The sequence below is a fragment of the Narcine bancroftii genome, chromosome 8, assembly GCF_036971445.1.
Source record: "Narcine bancroftii isolate sNarBan1 chromosome 8, sNarBan1.hap1, whole genome shotgun sequence".
Lineage (NCBI taxonomy): Eukaryota > Metazoa > Chordata > Chondrichthyes > Torpediniformes > Narcinidae > Narcine > Narcine bancroftii.
In genome coordinates, this window is record NC_091476.1 from 77,133,415 (window position 1) to 77,156,249 (window position 22,835).

The 22,835-nt window shown below is 51.7% G+C and overlaps 1 protein-coding gene across 21 annotated transcripts in view; it reads left to right on the plus strand.

The window, feature by feature from the left end:
- The window catches only part of LOC138740935 (neurexin-2-like), an 838,414-nt gene that overhangs the window by 275,260 nt on the left and 540,319 nt on the right, over nucleotides 1–22,835 (plus strand). For all 21 annotated transcript variants that reach the window (XM_069894295.1, XM_069894297.1, XM_069894296.1 and 18 more), the window contains 5 exons: nucleotides 2,597–2,716; nucleotides 3,415–3,796; nucleotides 4,212–4,402; nucleotides 20,515–20,688; nucleotides 21,532–21,651. In XM_069894295.1, the coding sequence (XP_069750396.1) occupies nucleotides 2,597–2,716; nucleotides 3,415–3,796; nucleotides 4,212–4,402; nucleotides 20,515–20,688; nucleotides 21,532–21,651 (987 nt within the window). The remainder of the gene's footprint in view (nucleotides 1–2,596; nucleotides 2,717–3,414; nucleotides 3,797–4,211; nucleotides 4,403–20,514; nucleotides 20,689–21,531; nucleotides 21,652–22,835) is intronic.

Below are 22,835 nucleotides of genomic sequence, written 5' to 3' on the forward strand. Positions count from 1 at the left end.
CATTGATATAGATGACAAACATTGGTCCCAGCACCGATCCCTGAGGCACCACCACTCATCACAGGCCTCCAGTCTGAGAAGCATCAACCACCACTACTCTGGCTTCTCCTGTTCAGCCAATTTCCCATTCAGCCAATCTCGAATCCAGTTTATCACCTCTCCGTGGATGCCTAGTGTCTGAACTAGCCTCCCATGTGGGACCTTGTGAAGGGCTTACTTAAGTCCTCGTAGACAACATCCACACCTTCCTTCTTGGTGACCTCCTTGAAAAACTCTATAAGATTTGGTTAAACACGTCCTACCATCCACAAAGCCATCTTTGCATCATTGACTGTGGAGAGGTATCAGGACATCCAGCTTCTCCCATCCAGCATTTGTTGAATCCAGTTCACTACTTCACCATGAATACCCAGCGTCTGAACCTTCTTGTCTAACCTCCCCGTGGGACCTTATCAGTCCATTTAGACAACATCCATGTCCTTTCCTTCATCAACTTTCCTGGTAATCTTCTCTTAAAAACTCTACCAGATTGGTTTAACATGACCTACCAGGCACCAAGCCTTGTTGACCATCTCTGATCAGTCCTTGGCTGTCCAAATACTAGTACATCCAATCTCTTAGAACACCTTCCATTAATTTACCTACTGCTGATGTCAGCCTCACCAGGCTATAATTTCCAGGGTTGCTTTTGGAGCATTTTTGAAACCATATCTGTAGCTTTTCCTTATCAAAATGAGCAGTGTTAATAGGTTGTACATCTATGGCATGTACATGAAAACCTGCTAAGTTTGAGAGCTTTTGAAAAGTCCATATTCTCGGATGGTCTGGATTCTTGGACAGTACCACAGCTTAATCCAGGGGTTCTCAACCTTTTTCTTCCCACTTTAAGTAATCCCTCTGCCATCGGGGCTCTGTGATGAGTAAGGGGTTGCTTAAGGTGGGATATGGGTGGGAAGAAGAGGTTTGAAATCCACTGTCCCTCATTGACTCGTTATGTGCACTGTTTCATGGAGAAGGGGTGTCAGGAAAACCGGGGCATGTGAGACCCCGCCACCCACCCGCCCCCCCGTGTGCAGAGGAAGGCCCCACAGTAGCAGAGTGGGGCTCCCTCGGTTCCTGGGTCTGTGCACCGATTGTTACTGAGATTCTTTGCTTGAGAAAATTTGTCATTGGCCCATTTCCTTTGGAGCATTGAAATGATGCACATAACGAGTCAATGAGGGACAATTAAAACAGTGGATTTCATACCTCTTCTTCCCACCCACATCCCACCTTAAACAACTCCTTATTGATCACAGAGCACTGATAGTCTAGGGATTACTTAAAGTGGGATGTGAATGGGAAAAGGTTGAGAACCACTGGCCTCACCCTTTCTCATCAGGCAGCCTCTGCTCCCTCAGTGCCTGCTCCGCCTCAGCACTCTTGACCTGCCCCTGGGGCGGTCCCACCAGGTCTTAAACCTTTGTGGTGGAAGGTGTTGAGATGCCAAACACCCCCCTCCCACCCCCTACCAGCTGTTTCCAACCAGAGATGGTGACCAACAAGGATGGGGTGGACAAGCCTCGTTCAGCACGTGCTTGTTGGTTGGTGTCTCAGGACAGGGCAGGGCAGGCCTGCAGAGTTTTAGCGATCAGATCCCATTCCTTTGTTCATTGTGGGCAACGTCTGGTAACTCCAATTTTTCACCCACGGATTGGGATGTGGACATAGCTTTGGGTCAGAATCCCAACCTGCGATTGGCAAGATGCACCTGAGATAAAGCCTTCCAGCAAAGGGCCTGGATCGGGCTGCCCAGTGGGTTGATGGGGGGGAGGGCACTGTGAGATATCCCCTCAGTGGGGTGGTACACCGACCCTAGTCTCCTTCTCCTCCTCTGGCAGACCCAGGTACCAAGGGAGCCCCACTCTGCTACCGTGGGGTCCTGAGTTGATGGACGAGGGAGCGTTGGGCTCTTCCACTGGGTGGGGCAGGAGGGGCCTGGTACCTGACCACCTCACATGCCCCAGTTTCCCTGGCACCCCTTCTCCATGGAGTGGGCATGTTGCCAGTTTGCCCTGGGTTGTGTGGGTGGGAGGGGGAGATAGGAATCCCCAAAGAGGTTGAACACACCCTCTAATCTGACCGGTCGGCGTCAGACCCAGGAGGAGGGACTCTGCCACCAACCTGCCTGTGTGTAACTGGGACCTCGCGGTGAGTCTGGCCCGGGAGAGGAGACTCACGCTGGTTCACAGCCTTCCAGTGAATTGAGAGAAATGTGTGCATGCGGCACTGGTTTGTATCTCCAGTGCATGACCATCACCAGTTCGTTGCACGAAGAGACATGGGTCTAGTTGCAATTAGCTGCACTGGAGGCAGGGAACCAGAGGGTGGGTGACAAAGGAGGCTGGTGCAAAGTCGGGGAGTGTGCGGGAACGGCCTACCTATAAGACCTCTGCTTCCAACCAACACCTGCGGTCTCCAGCTGAACAGAGGGTGCCAGAAGGATAAGGGTGGTTGATGCTCAGCTTGAGGACCTCCCTCCCGACGCGTTGCTCTGTGCGGCGGCGGACCTGCGACCGGTGCCAGCACTCTAATGCCTCTTCCAACTGTTGCACAGGCAAAGGCCCGGAGACGCTGTACGCCGGGCAAAAGGTCAACGACAATGAGTGGCACAGCATCCGCGTGGTGCGCCGAGGGAAGGGCCTGCAGCTGTCCGTGGACAACATCACCGTGGAAGGTAAGCCGTGATCCACACAGGGCTAAGATGGATGCTTCAACCCATCAACTGGTGGAGATAGGAGGCACGGTTGGCGTAGCGGTCAGGACAACGCTGTTAAAGCCTGCACAGAGCTGTTGGCAGCTGGTCTGGGCAGTTGGACTCTACAGGGGAGGGCTGGGTTTCTGCTCCCCACTGTCCCTGGGTCCACATCAGCGCAGCGATTTCATTACCTTTGCCAGCAGCGACATTTTCAAACCTTTAGAAATGACTGCAGTTTTTCCTCAAGGGCACATTCACAGTTCACCCTCGACCAGGGCCACACCTCAGCTTCTTTCACTCAGGGAATAAAGAAAGACCCATCCAATCCAACCTCTCCCAATACCCAACTCCTGCTTGGTGAATCTCCTCTGCACCCCTTCCAGTTTACTGATGTCCTCTCCAAAGTTCTGGCAAATTTCTAGAGAGGTGCGGTGGAAAGTGTGCTGACCAGCTGCATCGTGGTCGGGTACGAGGGACACCATTCCCCCTGAGGTAGTGGATACAGGCAAACCCCACCCCAGAATGTGCAAACTCCTCACAGACAGCCACCGCTTTTGCACGAGGCAGCTTTTATAGCAGGCTAATCGGCTCAGCACGACACTTTGGGGCGAAGGGCCTGTGCTGAGCAGCAGACATGCATATCATTGCATCTGGAAGGTCTTGTTTGACTCCTGCAGGGCAGATGGCTGGGGACCACACCAGGCTGGAGTTCCACAACATTGAAACAGGGATCATGACGGAAAAGCGCTTCATCTCCATTGTCCCCTCCAACTTCATTGGGCACTTGCAGAGCTTGAGCTTCAATGGGATGCACTACATCGACCTGTGCAAGAACGGCGACATCAGCTACTGCGAGCTCAACGCCTTCTTCGGAATGCGCGACATCATCGCAGATCCTGTGACGTTCAAGTCGAAGAGCAGCTACCTGGCGTTGGCCACTCTGCAAGCGTACACATCCATGCACCTCTTCTTCCAGTTCAAAACCACGGCAATCGATGGGCTGATCCTCTACAACAGTGGCGATGGCAATGACTTCATCGTGGTGGAGCTTGTCAAAGGGTAGGTGCCCCTGTCCTTCCCACACCACCCCCCTCCCCATCTCTGTAACTCCCTCCGGTCCCCTACACCCACTCTGTCTCTGTAACTCCCTCTGGTCCCCAACACCCCTCCCTGTCTCTGAAACCCCCTCCGGTCCCCTACATCGCTCCCTCTCTCTGTAACCCCTCCAGTTCCCTACACCCCTCCTTGTCTCTGTAACCCCCTCCAGTCCTCTACACCCCTCCCTGTCTCTATAACCCCCTTCCTATCTCCCTCCACCCTCCAGGATCTGCTCCCTCCTCCGCGTCCTGCTCTCATCCAGACCCTGATTCCCATCGCCCCACCATTGTCAGATGCGCGTCTGAATGCCCGGGCCCTGTGGGTGGTGGTGGTGGGAGGGGACTGTGCATGCCCTAACTGAGTGTTCTGGATGCAGGTACCTGCACTACGTGTTTGACCTAGGCAACGGCCCGTCCCTGATGAAGGGTAACTCCGACAAGCCGGTGAACGACAACCAGTGGCACAATGTTATGGTCTCCCGGGACTCCAACAATGTTCACACTCTTAAAATCGACTCCCGCACCGTCACCCAGCATTCCAATGGAGCCAGGAACCTTGACCTAAAAGGTAGGACTGAGGTGGGGAGGGGGCTTCTCAAGCCAAGGGGTCAGGGGAAGATGCCATGGAACCCGGGGTTTGCGCACTTGTTCCTCTCTGAGAACATTGGTCGTGGTATCCGGACTTTAGTTGCTCGGGTGCGGAACATTGGTGATGCATCTTTGCTCTGTAAAGGACACTGTGTGGCCACCTGAGTTTCTCCAGTGCCCCATCTTTATTCTCTTCCCTGACGTTAGTTCAACCCTCCTCCGCACCACTAAACCTCAACCCCCGGGCAGGGGCAGCCCTGCTCAGACACCAGGTGCCACCACTTTCTGAGGCCTGCCACGCCAGCATGTCTGTCCATGGTCTCATGCACGGCCAAACCGGGGCTGCCGGGTGGGGGGGGGGAGCAACACCGCCTGTTCTGTCCATGTACATCACCCCCCCCCCCCCCCCACAGCTGGGCTGCATTGAGGTTGCCATCTCCGGTCTCTGCCAGCCCGTTCCCCCTCACTTCCCCATCCTTCTGACTCCAGCCCTCCACTGCCTTCCCCCTCCCCATTTGCTCCTGTGCCCTCCCTCCCTTATCCTCCTGCCCGTGGGACCATGCTCCTCCCCCTGCCCCTCTCCACCACCATTTTGTTCAGGTGCCTGCCAGCATTTTGCTCACCCTGTGATGAAGGGCTCAAGCCCGAAACATTGGTTCTGAATCTATATCTTTGCTCTACGCCGTACGCTGCTTGACCTGCTGAGTTGTAGGAGAAGGGACTTGAGTTTCTCCAATGTTGTAGGAGAAGGGACGCTGTGTGACCTGCTGAGTTTCTCCAGTGTTATAGGAGAAGGGCCACTGTGTGACCTTCTGAGGTTCTCCAACATTGAAGGAGAAGGGACGCTGTGTGACTTGCTGATTTTCTCCAGTGTTGAAGAAGGGATGCTGTGTGTCCTGCTGAGTTTCTCCAGCATCCTGTTGTTACTTCACCCACTGGGTCTGCGTATGTTCGTGCTTCACTTTGCTGTTGCATGCTGTGCCTGGGAGTCTCCATGTTAAGATCATTCCTCTTGGTCCCCGGGGATTGATCGTGACCTGCTCCCTCTCCAGCCCTGAGGATTTAAAAAATTTAAATTATAAAAGCTGTTTGTAATGTGGCAGAAACTGACGCCGGCTACTGAAACCTACCCCTACAACCCCTGTATGTTTCGAAGGGTAAGAGGAAACCCCACGCAGACCTGGGGAGAACGTACAAACCCCTTATAGATAGTGCAGGATTTGAACCCCGGTCGCCGGTGCTGTAACGGCATCACACTGACCGTGCGGCCCTTGGAGAAGTGGAAGGAAAGTGGGACATTTGGGGGAAATCCACACGACCATGGGGCCTGGGCCCCCAAGAAACCCTCCTGTAGTTCTGCCGCCCTGTCGTGGACATGGAGCTGTAGAGAGATTGGCCCGTGTTTGGCAGTGGCCTCGAGGAGTTGAAGACTCCAGGGGGAGCTGAGGACTGGCGCAGGGCACCGTAAATTGGGGAGACCCTCCCCTTCTTGTCCGAGAAGGAGATGCAGAGGAGACGACCATCTGGACGGTGACCCACGACGGCGGGACCAGCGAGGTGTGGTTCTGAGGCTGGAGAACGCACAGATGGTGGGGGGGGGGGCTGCTAGAGACAGGCTCGAGACTGGCTGAAGGGGAACTGGGGTGAGAGGAGGGCGCCGGAAGGTTCCCTGACCGTGTTGGAGGTTCAGATCTGGAGCTCGGACTTGACTCTGCGGGGGATGTGGGAGGCGAATCCATGGACACTCGGTGACTCCGGGGGTGGAGGGGGGGATATCTATCTTTTGCTTATCTTTCTCCTGTACTGTACAGGGTGCCGGGCAACTTCTGCCATTGGAGATTCTTTCATGGCAGGACAAGACATAAAAACTTGCCTCTTGCAAGAAGCTGCAATACTGCAGCTCGGCACCGGAGGGAAGTGTTGACCAGGTAACCATGGTCCATAGAATCACAAGCCGGCGATGGAGGGGTGGTGGGATACCAATGAAGACCAGGTTTTGGATGCACTGTGTGTACTTTTGGAAAGGCAGGGTCTGATCACAGGGGGTTAGCAAGGCTTTGTGTGGGGGAAATCTTGCCGCACTAATTTGGGTTTATTGAGAAGGTAACAAGCAGGTTTGATGAGGGAGGTAAACCACGTTTATATTTATTTGGGCGCCTGCTGACATTTTGCTCATCCCTTGATGAAGGGCTCAAGCCTGAAATGTTGGTTCTGTATCTTTATCTTTGTGGTATAAAGGACGCTTTGTGACCTGCTGAGTTTCTCCATTGTTGTAGGAGAATGGACACTGTGTGACCGCTGAGTTTCTCCAGCATCGTGTTGTTACTTCACCCATGGTGTCTGCGGATGCTCATGTTTTTACGCCACATGCCGCCCTGTAACATTGATGGACCCTTCAGTGTTGTACTGTGACTGCACACATTGCAGCTATTGTTTTCCGGTGGGAGAGTGAGGCAAGTGAGTCAGGGAAAGCAGAGGACTGGCCCAGGGCACCAAAACATGGGGAGATTGTTTCCATGTTTAATTCTCAGTCTCATTCCTCAGGTAAAGGCCAGAATAAAATCATCTAATGGCACAAGTTTATTCTCATCCGATTGTACAAGCACAACCCGACAAAACAGCATTGTCCGGTCCTTGGTGCAAAACATGCAGACACACACCCAGACACAACACACATACAGACACACGCAGGACAAGTATTCAACGTACAAATAAATAAATCTTGTTTTGTGAAGATGAGGCTCTCGGAGGTGAGTGTGAGCAGTTCCTTGGGTCGTTCAGCGTTCTCCCTGCCCGTGGGAAGAAGCTGTTCCTCAGCCTGGTGGTGCTGGCTCTGATCCTCCTGTATCTCTTCCCCAATGGAAGCAGCAGGAAGATGCTGTGTGCAGGGTGGAAGGGGACCTCAGTGATTTTGCACGCCCTCTTCAGACCACGATCCCAGTAGATCATGTTGATGGGGAGGAGGGAGACCCCAGTGATCTTCTCTGCCCTTCTGTGGATTGACCTCCAATCCATTTCTCTGCAGTAACTGTCCACACTGTAATGCAGCCGGCCAGGATACTCTCGGTAGAGCCCCTGTAGAAGGTGGACGTGCTGGTGGTCGGCAGTCGGTATGGAATTCAGTAAGGCTTTGGACCATGTCCCACTATCTGAGTGGTTCCAGAAAGTTAAGGCACAAGGGATTCAAGATGAGCTGATGAATTAGATCCAGAATCAGGTTGGATAAGGGACCAAGGGAAGTGGTGGAAGGATGGGGAGTAGATGTGTGATATATCTTCATATAAAAACCCGCAGAAACACTGGAGGGTCTGGGCTGGTCTCGCAGCGACCATTGGAGGTAAACATACATCACCGACTTTTCAGGACTGAGTATTTCTTTTTATAAAAATTATTTTATTTTTGAGACTCGTGCAAAACCAAGAAAACAATATGGGACGTTTTTCTTCTACACAATGTAAGTCACAGAGTCCAGCATTTTCCCCTCTCCCTTTCCTTGTTCCCTCCCTCCCCTCTCCCATAACTTAGACAGATATACAGCTACATACAGGAAACGGCCTTCCACCAGACCCCAAGTATTAAATAACCAATAAAAGGTTGACCAGTGATTCTCAAAATATTTCTCCCCTCTCACACCCCACTTTAAATAATCCCTGTGCCATCGGTGCTCTGTGGTTAGTCAGGGATTGTTTAAGGTGGGATGTGAGTGGGAAGGAAAGGATGGGAATCACTGCTCTAGACCCAAATGTTACTGAAATATTTTGCTTGAGAAAAATTGTCATTGGCCCATTTCCTTTGGAGCAATGAAACGGTGCACATAACGAGTCAATGAGGGACAATTAAAACAGTGGGTTTCAAACTTTTCCTTCCCACTCTAAGCAACCCCTTACTGATCACAGACCATCGATGGCACAGAGATTACTTAAAATGGGATGTGGGTTGGGAGAAAAAGGTTGAGAACCCCTGTGTAGCGTGAATTAAAGCTCTCACGACTGGAGGGAGCACATACCCAATAGGGTTTTACAAGGGTCTTCAGAGGGGCTCAGGGTTTAGGTGGGAAACCAGGATTATATATGTATAGATGGGGGTGGAGCCAGCCATTGGTTTAACACACCACCAGTGAATCCCAGTTCACTGCAGACTGTACACCCCCCAACCAAATGGCATGAACATCAGTTTTTCCAGTTTCCAATAAAACCCTCCAGCCCCATCTTCATCCCCTGTTCCTTTCCACCAGTTCATTCTCTCCCTCTATCTCTGTCTGTCTGTCTCTCTCTCACTCTCTCTCTCTCTCTCCCTCTCTCCCCCTCTCTCTCCCTCCCTCTCTCTGTTTCTCTCTCCCCCTCCCTCCCTCTCTCTCTCCCTCTCTTTCTCTCCCTCCTTCCCTTGCTCTCTTCCTCCCTCCCTATCTCTTCCTTCCTCACTCCTTCCTTCCCTATCTTTCTCCCCCCCTCCCTCAACTCCCTCCCTCCCTCTCTCTCCTTCCCTCTCTCTTTCTCTCTCCCCCCCTCTCTCTCTCTCTCTCCCTCCCTCCCACCCCTCTTTCTCTCCCCCTTTCCCTCTGTTTCCTTTCACGGACCCAAAACCAGCTCTCCCCTCTCTGATCATCTCCAATTAACACCTTCTGTCTGTTGGTCTGGACCCCTCCTGTCCCCCCCCATTCTTCCCCCCTTCCTCTCTCCAGTCTTTATCCAGACACCATCCTGCTCAAACCTTGAGGAAGGGCTCAAGCCTGGTAAGTTGGTGGTATCTGTCCACCTCCTGTGAATGCGGTGAGACTGGCTGAGTTCTTCCAGCATTTACCATGTGTTTTTGGCTGCCCCGTCTATCTCTGCCACGAAGGTCGCCCATTCCTTTGGGTGCGATGTGACGACCTTTCCTCTTGGGGAGGCAGTGCTGATGCCGAGGGCATTGGGTCTGGCAGGGACGAGTTGCTGGAACACGAGAGGTTAGAGGAGGTGTTTGATGGCCAATAATCCTGTGCATTAATCAATCTCTGCTCATTCACCTGCGGAGAGAGAGTCAGCTCATTTTTTTTTGCCTTTCCAGCCATTAACTTATTGGGAAGCCGATCGTTAATGATGCTTCTGTAATTGCGGTGAATGTCTTTCAGTAACTGCCGCGCAATCCATCGCAGAGCTGTGGAGTAATTTTCGACTTTCCTTGCCCTCACCATGTAAAGATTCCATTTCTCCATTGAGTAGTTCAATCTCTGTGTATCGATCCTGCAACTGAGCGTGATTAGAATCTGGCAGCTTATCCTCTGTAAGATCGTAAGACAGGACCATCAGCCCATCGAGGCTGCCCCTGCTGTTCAGTCACGAGCTGATCCCTTTCCCCACTCAGCCACACTGCTTGGCCTTCTCCCCATAATCTTTGATGTCCTGTCAATCTCTGCCTTTAATACACCCAAAGACACAGCCTCCACCACCACCCGTGGCAACAAATTTCACAGATTCACCGCCCTCCGGCTGAAGAAATCCCTCCACATTTGTTGTGTGGGAAAGAAAATTTCATGGATTCAAAGAGCAACGAGTCTGAACCCAGGAAGGATCTTTATTAAAGATGTAAGGGGACAACAGGGATAACACACACTGGTACTCTCAATCACACAGTACAATACAACCCAGTCACATCAGACTGAACACTGCTGATACCAGCAACTGTGTACACACGCCCCACACACACACACACACACACACACACACATACACACACATACACACACACTCATATACACACACATGCGCGCACACACACTCATATACACATGTGTGCACACACACTCACCCACACATTCACACACTCGTACATGCGCACACATACACAAACATTCACACCTGCACACACACAAACGTACATGCACACACACGTACATGCGCACACACATACACATACACAATCACACACATGTATACGCACACGCACACACAATCACACACACAGTCACACGTACACACATACACACACAGACACACATGTGCATAGACACACAAACATACAGATGCACACACATGCATATACAAATGCACACATACTCAATCACACACACATACACATATGTGCATACACATATGTACATACACACACAGTCACAAACACACAGTCACAAACACGCACACAATCACACACACACACACACACACACACACACACACATGCACACACAGAGACACACATGTATGTGCATTCACACGCACACAGACAAACCTGAGAATCCCTGATTGCCAGAGGATATCCAGGGAGGTGCTGAGAGATTTGGAGGTGGGTGGGGGGGGGAGAATTTTGAATTTTGGTTAACTAGAGGGTGTTGAGAGGTGTGGGGGGGAGGGGGAGAATTTTGAATAACCAGAGGTGTTCTGGAGAAACTGAACAGGTCAGGCAGTGTGATGGAAAATGGAAAGCAGTTAGGCCTGAACCCCTCACCAGGCCAGGCAGATTCCTGAATAAACCTTGGGGAGGTTGCAGGGGGAGCACAGGCTGACAGGCGAGAAGGGGTAGGTGGGAATCGAAGATGGGATGTGTGATGGGGGAGTGGGCAGGAGAAGGAAAGGGAGGGGCAGGGAGCCGGGGGCAGACTCACAACAGGTTTGTGGAAGTCGGGGAACGTCCTCATCCCAGGGCACTGCTTCCCATTGTGATGCAGCCCTGAGTGAATTGGCAGGGATTTGTCTCTGATGTTGAATTGTCCATGTTACAACAAGGAGTTGATGATTGTTTAACGAAGTGTGTGATTCAACAACAAGACAATCTTCATGGACTCGACAGTGTTATGTAACTGTGTTCAGATGACAAAGTAGCAGCAGGACACAGCAGCCTGATTGGAGCTGATGGCTCGTTGCCACTCCCTGCAGTCACACATAATGAGGGGGAATAATTCTCCATCTTTGCACAATTGCACCTTCCCAGCGCTCGCACACTCTCTGGGCCGTGTGCTTGGCGGACATTCACTGCTCTCCCTGGTGTTCCCCGCCTCGTCTGCTTCGAACTGCATCTGCAGGGAGAAGGGCCGGGATTTGTGTGGGGGGGGAGGGGGTGTAACCTGGTGGGGGAGGGCCATGGTGTGAGTTGGGAGGGGAGGGGTGGGGGGGGGGGAAATAGTTGGCTACTCCAGCCCTGGGAATCAGCTGCTGGCCGTCCACCCAGTCTACGCCTCGCAGAACCTTGACGACCTCGATCAAGTCTCCTCTCATCCTTCTTCACTCCAGAGAGAAAAGTCCCAACTCTGCCGACCTCGCCTCATGAGACTTGTTTCCCATCCAGCAACATCCTGGTGAATATCCTCTGCCCCTCTCCACAGCATCCACATCCTTCCTGTAATGAGGTGACCAGAACTGAACACAATACTCCAAGTGGGGTCTCACCAGAGATTTGTAGAGTTGCAACGTGACCTCTCGACTCCTGGACTCGATCCCCCGACTAATGAAGCCCAGTGTCCCATCGGCCTTCTTAGCTGTTTTGTTGAAGTACTTTTCATGATTCCACTGAGGGGTGAAAGCTGCCACCAGGAGGGGAGAGATTGAGGGCCTGGTGACGAGTGGGGTAAGCGTTGGATGCAGTGGAACAGGAAGGGCAGCCGCCCTGGTTACTGAGACTTTGGTATCACAGTGATGTCCCACTGTTCATCTTTTATGGAAAAAGGGTTACTGCTTTTAACTGGAGTTGAATAATTTAGTGGCCTCAAATTTCACTGGTGCCTGTTGCTTTGTTTTTCATAAACCCAGGAGTGGAGGGGCTTGTGGGGGGCGGGGTGATGTTATCCTGTCAGAGGATTGTACGGAATTCCCACACCCGGTTCTGGGACCGGAATGGCATTAACACCAACATCTGCATTCTGTTAACCCCACTTCTTTCCCCTTGTCACTTTCCCCCAGCTCTCTCTCTCTCTCCCCTTTCCTCTCTGTTTCCTTTGCCAGAGCCAAAATCAATTCTCATCTCTCCTCTTATTGTATCCAACGAGTCTGGACCCCCTACCCTCTCGATTCTTCCCCCTTTCTCTTTATCCAGCCAGGTGCCTTCCTACTTTTTGCTCACACCTTGAGGAAGGGCTCAGGCCCGAAATGTCGGTACAGGTTGGACCTCTTTAATCCAGCAATGTTGGACCCTGGCCACTGCCAGACCGCAGAAAATGTCGGAAAACAGAAATTGACCCCCGAAGGGAACCCCCTATGTAAACACATCAAAGGTAGAAGAAAGCTTAAAACACTGAGGGGTGGCACGGTTTGCGTAGCGTTTAGTGCAACGCATTTACAGTGCCAGCGATCAGGACATTCGTACAAACCCCTTACAGACAGTACGGGGCTTGAACCCCGGTCCTGATCATGGCAGGTTTGACCTTTGCAGACCCAGTGATCGGGATGTTAGTATAAACCCCTTACAGACAGAGCAAAACTCAAACCCGGTCCTGATCACGGCAGGTTTGACCTTTACAGTCCCAGCGATCGGGATGTTAGTACAAACCCCTTACAGACAGCATGGGGCTCGAACCCTGATCCTGATCACGACCTTTACAGACCCAGCGATCGGGACTGGGGTTCGAGTCCCACTTTGTCTGTAAGGAGTTTATACAAACAGCGGCAGATTCAAATGTGCCGGACTGCAGAGCGCAGGATAAGAGAGGTCCAACCTGTAATATGTCTTTACCTTCTACGCCGTGGGTGCTGTGAGACTGGCTGAGTTCTTCCAGCATTTCTTTGGCTTGGCTTCGCGGACGAAGATTTATGGAGGGGGTAAAAGTCCACGTCAGCTGCAGGCTCGTTTGTGGCTGACAAGTCCGATGCGGGACAGGCAGACACGGTTGCAGCGGCTGCAGGGGAAAATTGGTTGGTTGGGGTTGGGTGTTGGGTTTTTCCTCCTTTGCCTCTCTGAGCCCATCGCCCTTTTGTGAGGTTGATGCTCAAGGTGGAACCTTCTCAAACTGTCCTTCGAGGGAGTGGGTGGTGATCTACGCCCACCGAGTGGGACCTGCAGTCAGCCACAGGTGAGGAACTTCTGCAATCTCCTGAGATTGCCGCATGCTCTCCGCAAGGTCTGGGGCATGCTCAACAACCACTGAAGATGTTGAAAGACATTGAGCATAGAACACTTCAGCACAGTACAGGCCCTTCAGCCCTCGATGTTGTACTGACCTATATAATCCTAACACCAAAATAAAATACTAAATACCCCCTATCCCGTAACCCTCTATTTTTCTTCCATCCATGGGCCTGCCCCTAATGTTCCAGCCTCCATCACCAACCCCCCCCGGCAATCCCTTCCAGGCCCCCAAAACTTTCCCCTGACGTCTCCCCTAAACTTCCTTCCCTTCACTTTGTACAGATGTCCTCTGGTGTTTGCTGATCCCGTCTTGGGAAACAGGCGCTGGACGTTCACCTCTCAGTATCTTGTCAACCTCTATCAAGTCTCCTCTCATCCTTCTTCGCTCCAGAGAGAAAATTCCCAGCTCTGCTAACCTTGCCTCATGAAACTTGTTTCCCAATCCAGGCAACATCCTGGTGAATCTCCTCTGCCCCCTCTCCACAGCTTCCACATCTTTCCTGTAATGAGATGATCAGAACTGAACATAATACTCCAAGTGGGGTCTCACCAGAGATTTGTAGAGTTGCAACATGACCTCTTGACTTCTGAACTCAATCCCCCGACTAATGAAGCCCAGCGTCCCATTGGCCTGTTAAGACCATAGACCTTGAAACAGTTCCTACATCCTTTGCAGGAAGAAGCAGGCAGCCTTGGTCATTCTCCAAGATGAGAACAGATAATGACTGGTAGTTTTTCTAACCACTTCTACTGAGGGATAACACCATAACCACCCAGCCACTGTAAGCCCAGGCTTACAGTGGAGAATGTTGGAGGAGGGAGGGATGTGTTGGCTCCATGAGTCTGTCGCTGACGTGAATGATGAGACTCAGACCCTCGAAGCCTGTGACAGAATGTTAACATTGGTTTGCCCGTCCTTGCTTTGGAATTGTTTGTCCAGCCTGGTGTTATCTATCCCAAGTGGGAGGGGCAGTACTGAGGGAGATCCACACTGTGGGAGAGGCAGTACTGAGGCAGCTCCGCACCGTGGGAGGGGCAGTACTGAGGAAGCCACGCCATGGGAGGGGCAGTACTGAGGGATCTCCACACCATGGGAAATGCAGTACTGAGGGAGCTCTGCCCTGTGGGAGGTGCAGAACTGAATTTCCTGTCATGTAATGTTTTTTTGATGTAATACTTCTGTGATTTCCTGTCATATTTTAAGTCTACTAGTATATTGCCCACAAACCAAGCTGTTTGAGGCAGTCCAAGCCTGGCTGGGCATTCGCTCAGTGCAGATGCTATGCAAATGTAGGCCTGGGCATATTTAATCAGGATGGATGCAGACAGAACTTAGTGGATGGAATGGAGGTGTTCTGCACAGAGGGCAGCCAACATGTCTTGGTGTCGCCGATGCAGAGTGGATGACATTGTGAGCAGAAGCAGCTCACATCCAGATGCTGTGTATTACATTGATAAAGATTGAACGCATGTTGATGCACATGTTCCTCAGGCAATAGCTCAGCGAGTGTCCTTAGCATAGAATTTATTGTCTTCAGGAGGATCCAATACAGGAGAAACGTCTCGTCAACGTTGCAACAGCTGCGATACAACCTGTTCCATTTGTGGCGAGTTTACACTTGAGGCAGCGTAACTGCACTTATTAAGAAAGGCTATGACCATTACTTCGGTTGTGACCAAGACAAACCCTAGGCTCCTCACATTTGTTGTGCCACATGTGCAGTCAACCTGAGAGCTTGGCTCAGAGGGACATCACGCGATTAAACAGGCTAAATTTACTAAAAGTTAATTTAGCGTTTCTCCAACTTCCAACGTGATTCAGCAAATCTGAAACGGTCCTTGTGTTCAGCTTGAAGTTGTCCATCTGAATCCCCAGTTTTCTTTTCAGGAAGCGAGCCTTTTCAAAACAAAAATGTGTTGTTCATTGTGGTTACATGGAAATGACAGGCCAAAGGGGCCTGCTTCTGTGATGTTTACATGATTTAAGATTAAGATCATTTTATCGCCGTGTAACAAAACAAAAAATGTGATGTTGAATGAAATTTCCCTCTGTCTACCATCGGCAGAAGTTGCCCAGCGCCCCATACAGTCAGAGAAGCAAAAGAGAGACCTCCCTCCCAGTCACTGAGCGTCCGTGGATTGGCCTCCAGCACTCCTGCGGCATTTACTCCTTGCACTCCAATTAAAATGGGCAGGGAGAGGAAATGTTTTGGGTCAGAATCAGAATTTATTGTCATGAGCATGTGGCAAAAAAATCATTTTGTTTGCGCAGTTTCACAGGTGAAAATATTCCAATAAATTACATTTCAAAAATGTGAGGCCGTGTCTGGGGATTCGTTGTCCGTTCAGGAGTCTGGTGGCGGAGGGGAAGAAGCTGACTTTGTGCCGCTGGGCTCCTGGACCACCTTCCCGGTGGTGGTGGAGTGAAGAGGGCATGGCCTGGGTGGTGTGGGGTCCTTGAGGATAGAGACTCACCACCTCTGGTAGACGCGCCCGATGGAGTGAAGTCCGGTACCCGTGATGTCACAGGCTGAGTTCACAACACTCTGGAGTTTATTCTTGTCCTGAGAGTTGGCGCCTCCATACCAGGCAGTGATGCAACCGGCCAGAATCCTGCTCTTCACCTGTAGCAGTTTGCAAGAGTTTTGGGCGACGTACTGGATGTCCTCAAACTCTGACGATTGCAAGCCGTCTGCTTAGTGGATGGAATGGAGGTGTTCTGCACAGCAGGCAGCCAGCATGTCTTGGTGTCGCTGATGCAGAGCAGATGACATTGTGAGCAGAAGCAGACACATTTAAAACCGCAGCTTCGTTGACAGAAAGCTTGGGAGTTTGGATAATAGGATTGGAGGAGATGAAAGGGTAGGTGCTGCATCTCTTGCAGGTTTTAAGGATTACGAACCTGTTAGCCTCTTGATGGCTAATGGAACGTTAATGGAGTCTGTAATTGAGGAGAGTGTGACTGAATATTTAAAAGGATTTCTGAGCGGGAGTGAGCTCACCTGAATTTGTGATTTTTTATAGTGGAGACTGATTATGAACAGGTGGGAGACATTTGTGTCCACCTCCTGATGGCACTTCGTTAAATCCCTCATAAAACATAAGAGCAGAAATAGGCCATTCAGCTCATCGAATTATTCATGAGCTGTTGCATTTCCCCACTCATCTCCTTCTCCCCATATCCTTTGATGCCCTGGCTAATCTGCCTTAAATACACCCAATGACCTGGCCTCCACAACCAACTTGTGGAACACCACAGATTCACCCCCCTTTGGCTGAAGAAATCCCTCCGCGTCTCTGTTCCGAGCGGACGCCCTTCGATCCCGAGGTTATGCCCTCTTGTGCTGGACTCGCTGGTGGTCTGAACGGCGGGCAGGGAGGTTACCCAACCTTCACAGAAAGTGATGGAAATGGTCAGCAGGTCGGGGAGGGAGAAAAGGCGCACCGGGCCCGTCCTGGTGAAGCATTGTCTGGCTGCAGCAGGCAGGAATTCTGGTACAACTGCGCACTGTACTTGTGTGTATGACAGTAAACTCTCATTAGAGGGTCTGGTACTTGCCACAAAGCTGCAACTGATGCACAGAGGAAGCCGAACTGAAGCAGAAAGGACTAAACATCGAAAAAAGTCATCGTGAACCTACAGCACAATACAGGCCCTTCGGTGCACAAAGTTGTGCTGAGCATGTCCCTACCATAGAAATTACTCAGCTCTCCCAGAGCCTTCGATTATTCCAAGTTCCATGCACCAATTCAAAAGTCTCTTAAAAGACCCGATCGTATCCACCCATTCCACGCACCCTGTGTAAAGAAACGTACCCTCGACATCTCCTCTGTCTCAACCCCCCACCAGCACCTTCAACCGTGTCCTCTTGTGGCCACCATTTTGGCCCTGGAGGGGAAAAAACCTCTGATGATCTCACGCGATCAATGCCTCTCATCATCTGACATCCCTCCGTCAGGTCACCTGTCGTTCTCCGCCGCTCCAAGGAGAAAAAGGCGTGTTCACTCAACCTGCTTCTATAAGGCCTGCTCCCTAATCCAGGCCACATCCTCGGAAATGTGCCTCAGACAGATTCTAATCATCCAACTATAAGGACATATCTACAGAGTGAGCCTGTATATTTTTCACAATGATTGAGTTTCATTTTCACTGTGGTGTATCAATCTCAGAAGCAGATTTCCCACTAACGCAATTTCAATCTCTTAGACACTCTGATGAACGTTAAATTATAAGTCTTGGAGCTGGGATGTTATAGTAAAGTTGTACAAAACATTGGTGAGGCCAAATTTGGAGAATTGTGTGCAGTTTTGGTCACCAAGCAACAGGAAAGAAATCAATAAGATAGAAAGAGGGCAGAGAAAACTTACAAGGATGCCCGGACTTCAGGGACTGTGTTACAGGGAAAGGTCAAACAGGTACAGATTTTATTCCCTGGAGTGTAGAAAAATGATGGGAGATTTGATGGAGGTGTTTAAAATTATGAGGGGGCAGACAGAGTAAATGTAGGTCAGGTTTTCCCACTGAGGGGATGGGTTAAGGGTGAAAGGGAAACGTTTAGGGGGAACTTCTTCACAGAGAGAGTGGTGGGGGTGTGAAACAAAGATGAATGCGGGCTCAGTTTTAATGTTTAAGAAGAATTTGGATGGGTCCATGGATGGGAGGGGTATGGATTGGGTGCAGGTCAGTGGAACTGGGCAAAAAAAGGTTTGGGCCAGACTAGAAGGGGCCTGTTTTGGGGGCTGTAATGTTCTATGGTTCTCGAAATCTTTTCAATATTCCCCATCCATCCCCGACTCTATCCCTCCACCAGCCGCCAAAAGAGGCTGCAGTATCTACACGGTGGCCATTGGCCCTGGTTACTCCCACAACACAGCCCAAGCCCAGCCCCTCTCCCACCCAGGACAGGGGGAGCACTACCGCCTTGCAGGTTCCCCTCCAAATACAAACACTGTCCTGATTTGGAAATGCCTCCGTTACAGCACCAGCGACCGGGGTTTGAATCCCGCACTGTTTGTAAGGAGTTTGCATGTTCTCCCCGCGTCTGCGTGGGTATTCCTTGAGGGCTCAATTTTCCTTCAAAAAAGCACCAGGGTTTTCAGAATCGGAATTTATTGTCATGAACAAGGCACAAAATTTGTTGCAGCAGCTTCACAAGAGAAAATGTTAATATAATTAAAAATAACTGCCCGTAAAGTGAGGCCGTGTCTGGGGGTCGTGGCCTGTTCAGGAATCTGATGGCAGAGCGGAAGGAGCTGTCCTTGTGCCGCTGGGAGCTCGTCTTCAGGCTCCTGCCCCCTTACAGGTCAATTGGGCAGCACTGACTCGTGGGCCAAAGGGACCTTTTAATGTGCTGAATGTCAAAATTAAAACAATAATTAAATCTCTGGTGAGACCCCACTTGGGTTATTGTGTCCAGTTCTGGTCACCTCATTACAGGGAGGATGTGGACACTGTGGAGAGGGGGCAGAGGAGATTCACCAGGATGTCGCCTGGATTGGGAAACAAGTCTCATGAGGTGAGATTGGCAGAACTGGGACTTTTCTCTTTGGAGCGAAGAAAGACAAGAGGAGACGTGATCGAGGTCGACAAGATTCTGAGATGCTCTTGATAGAGCTCCTGTAGAAGGTTGACGTGACGGTGGACGGTAGCCTCGCCCGTCTCAGTCTTCTCAGGAAGTGCAGTCCCTGTTGCGCCTTCCCAACAAGTGAGGAGTTGTTGAGGGTCCACGAGTGGTCACTCGTGAAGATGTCACTGGGAATGGAGCTTCTGTATACGGGAGTGATTGATATGCTGTCTCTCTCTTCCATAGAGAGTGGATTATACTGAGGGGCAAAGTGAATGCTCACAGTCTGTTGTCCCAGGGTAGATGATTCTAACACGAAAGTCTGCAGAGACCGTGGTTGAAGTAAAGTCACGACGCTGGGGAAACTCCTCAGGTCGCACAGCATCCTTTACATAGCAGAGATAAACCCGCTCCCTGTTTCCCCTCCCTTCCCCATCCCTCTGTCTCCTCTCCACCCCTTCCCTCTCCATTCACAGAGCTGTCCTCCCCTCCCCGTTTGCTGCTGTGCCCTCCCTCCTTGATCCACCGATTACCTCCTGCCTGTGGGTCCACGCTCCTCCCCCTGCCCCCTCCCCCTCCTTTGTCTGGCTGACATTTTGCTCATACCTTGATGAAGGGCTCAGCTTGTTCTGCACCGTTATCTTTGCTGTATAATGTACGCTGTGTGACCTGCTGAGTTTCTCCAGCATCATGTTCTTACTACAATAGAGGGTTCAGGTTTAAGGTGAGAAGGGAGAGATTAAAGAGGGGTTTGAGGAACCACTTTTCCACTCAGACGCCGGTTCAGTTATCACGCTCAGGAGGCATTTGGACAGATTTATGGTGGAGATGGGCTGAGGAGGGTGTGAACCAAATGCAGTTCTAAGGGTCTAGCCCAGTTATTGTAGCGATTGACATGACACTGTCACAGCACCAGCGATTGGGACCGGGGTTCAAATCCCGCGTCGTCTGTAAGGAGTTTGCACGTTCTCCCCATGTCCGCGCAGGTTTTCCCAGGGCCGCGGTTTCCTCCCACCATTCGAAATGTTAAAATGCTGGAGGAACTCAGCCGGCCGTAGGAGATAAAGGTCTATCACCGACGTTCCGGGCCTGAGCCCTTCCTAAAGGTATAAGCAATGAACCAGTTGGGGGTTGTAGGGTAATGGGGTGTAATTGGGTAGCACGAGCTCGTGGGGCAGAAGGGTCTGTCACTGCCTCAAGTTCCCTTCTATGGTTTCTATGGAAATATTTGCACGGTGACACTGCTGCTAAACAACAAATTTCATGATATGTTTGTGACAAAATTTCTGATTCTGAATGTGAGAGGCACGTTGACCTGCTCCAGTTGTCACGGACACGAGGCGGGGTTTGAGAATTTTCTTGCTGCACAATTTACAGGCTAAAAAATATGAAATTAAAACATTTATATTGGAGATGCCAGTATGTTGGGAATGGGCTGCAGGGCCTGTGGTCACTGCCTGTTCATCCTGTCCAACCTGTCTGCCTCACGTCACAGGGGAGCTGTACGTCGGTGGACTCAACAAGGCCATGTTCAGTAACCTCCCCAAGCTGGTCGCCTCCCGAGAGGGTTTCCAGGGCTGCCTGGCATCCATCGACCTCAACGGACGTTTGCCAGACCTGATTGCCGACGCCCTGCATCGGGTGGGGCTGATCGAGAGGGGGTGCGGAGGTAAGGGGCGATGGGACATGGTTCGCTGGTGGTCTAGAACATTGCGAGGGTTTGAGGGATTCCTAGCTGGGGTGATACTGTGACAGATATGCCAGTCTGGAAAGTTTACGTGGAGATATGTTCAGGATTCCTTTATTGTCATGCAATAGCACAGAACATGTAATATTCCACGAAACTGCCGACAAAGGCAGACAGAGTGTCGCTCGGTGCCCCTTATAATATGGGAGAAAGAGAAGCAAAGGAGAGTCCTTTCAGAGTCACTGAGTGTCCGTGGATTCACCTCCAGTGCCTGCAGCCCCACAGACTCCCACAGAGGAAATTACCACAGCGGTGGGACCAGCCAGGGGGGGTCTGCGGCTGAAGAACACACAGGCGACGGGGCTGCTGGAGATTCGAGGTGAGCAACCTATGCGGGGCTGCTGGAGATTGGCTGAAAGGGTGCCAGGAACCGGATCCAAGATGCGAGAGGGCGCCGAGGGCGCTCAAGGGTTTCCTGACCGTGCTGGAGGTTCGGCTCTGGAGCTTGGGTTGGACTGGACTGCAGGTGAATCCACGGACACTTAGTAGGACCTATTCTGGGCCCCGAATGATGGTGAGAGAGGGGGTGCGGGTGCGGTCACGGGGGGGGGGGGGGGTGGGAAGGGGTTGGCGATGGGTGGGGAGGGAAGAGTGGACGAGGGAGATACGGGGGGAGTGCCCCCCCCTCCGGGAACCAGAGAGGGGAAGATGTGTCTGGTGCTGGGATCACATGGTAGGTGGTGGAAATGGCAGAGGGTTGTGGACGCTGCGGGAAGGGCTGATCTCCATGTCACCCATTAGCAGCTACACGTCTCATCCTCGTAGGGCCCAGCACCACATGCCAAGAGGACTCGTGCGCCAACCAGGGAATGTGCATCCAGCAGTGGGACGGTTACACCTGTGACTGCACCATGACCTCCTTCGGAGGGACTCTCTGCAATTACCGTGAGTACCCAACTGTCCCGTGCGCCACATTGGCAGGGCAGGTCGATTCCATTCTCCTTGTGCACTGTCTCGGATTTAACTGTGTGTGGTTTGTGCGTTAAAAGTGCAGTGGGACCTTCACGATCATGTTGACAACCTCCGAAATATTGTGTTGAGGCAGCATGGTTAGAACAGAGCTGTTACAGTGCCATCGACTGGGTTCGAATCCCCTGCTGTCTGTACATTCTCCCCGTGTCTGCGTAGGTTTTTCTCGGGGGCTCCGGTTCCCTCGAAATATACTGGGGGTGTAGGTTAATTGGGTGTAATTGGGCAGCACAAGCTCGTCGGCTGGAAGGACCTGTAACTAAGCTGGACGTCTGCATTTAAAATTGACCCTAGATACTTGTGTAATCGTTGATATCGTGTAAGAGTCCACCCACCCCACCCCCCTGCACTTTCCTGGCCAAAAAGTAGTGTGTTTTCCATATGATCCATGTAAAGTTGAGTCCCCCCCACCCCGACCTTTCTTGGCCTTGACCATCCTCTCATCCGAGCTCCTTATGCCCTGAACTCCCCACCCGTCGAAGTTCCCAACACCCCGACCACCTGCCTGTCTGAGTTCCCAACACCCCAATTCCCCTGCCCATCCAACACCCCAATTCCCCTGCCCATCCAACACCCCAATTCCCCTGCCCATCCAACACCCCAATTCCCCGCCCATCCAACACCCCAATCCCCCGCCCATCCAACACCCCAATCCCCCGCCCATCCAACACCCCAATCCCCCGCCCATCCAACACCCCAATCCCCCGCCCATCCAACACCCCAATTCCCCCGCCCATCTGAGCTCCTGACACTCAAACCCCCGCCCATCCGAGCTCCCAACACTCAAATCCCCGCCCATTAGAGCTCCCAATGCCCCAACCACCCACTGACCGTCTGAGCTCCTGACACCCTGACTCTCCCACCCGTCGGAGCTCCCGACATCCCGATCCCCCTCCCATCTGAGCTCCCGATGCCCCGACCCCCCCCCCGCCCGTCCGAGCTCTCAACACCCCGTACTCCCCACCCATCTGAGTTCCCGACGCTTTGAACGACACAGGAACTTAACGTAGTGAAGAGCACGACCCTTGCAAAAGCAACCCCTCCTCAAAAAAAATTCAACCCGAAAAATTGTTCCAAAAAACTCTGACGATAACACAAGT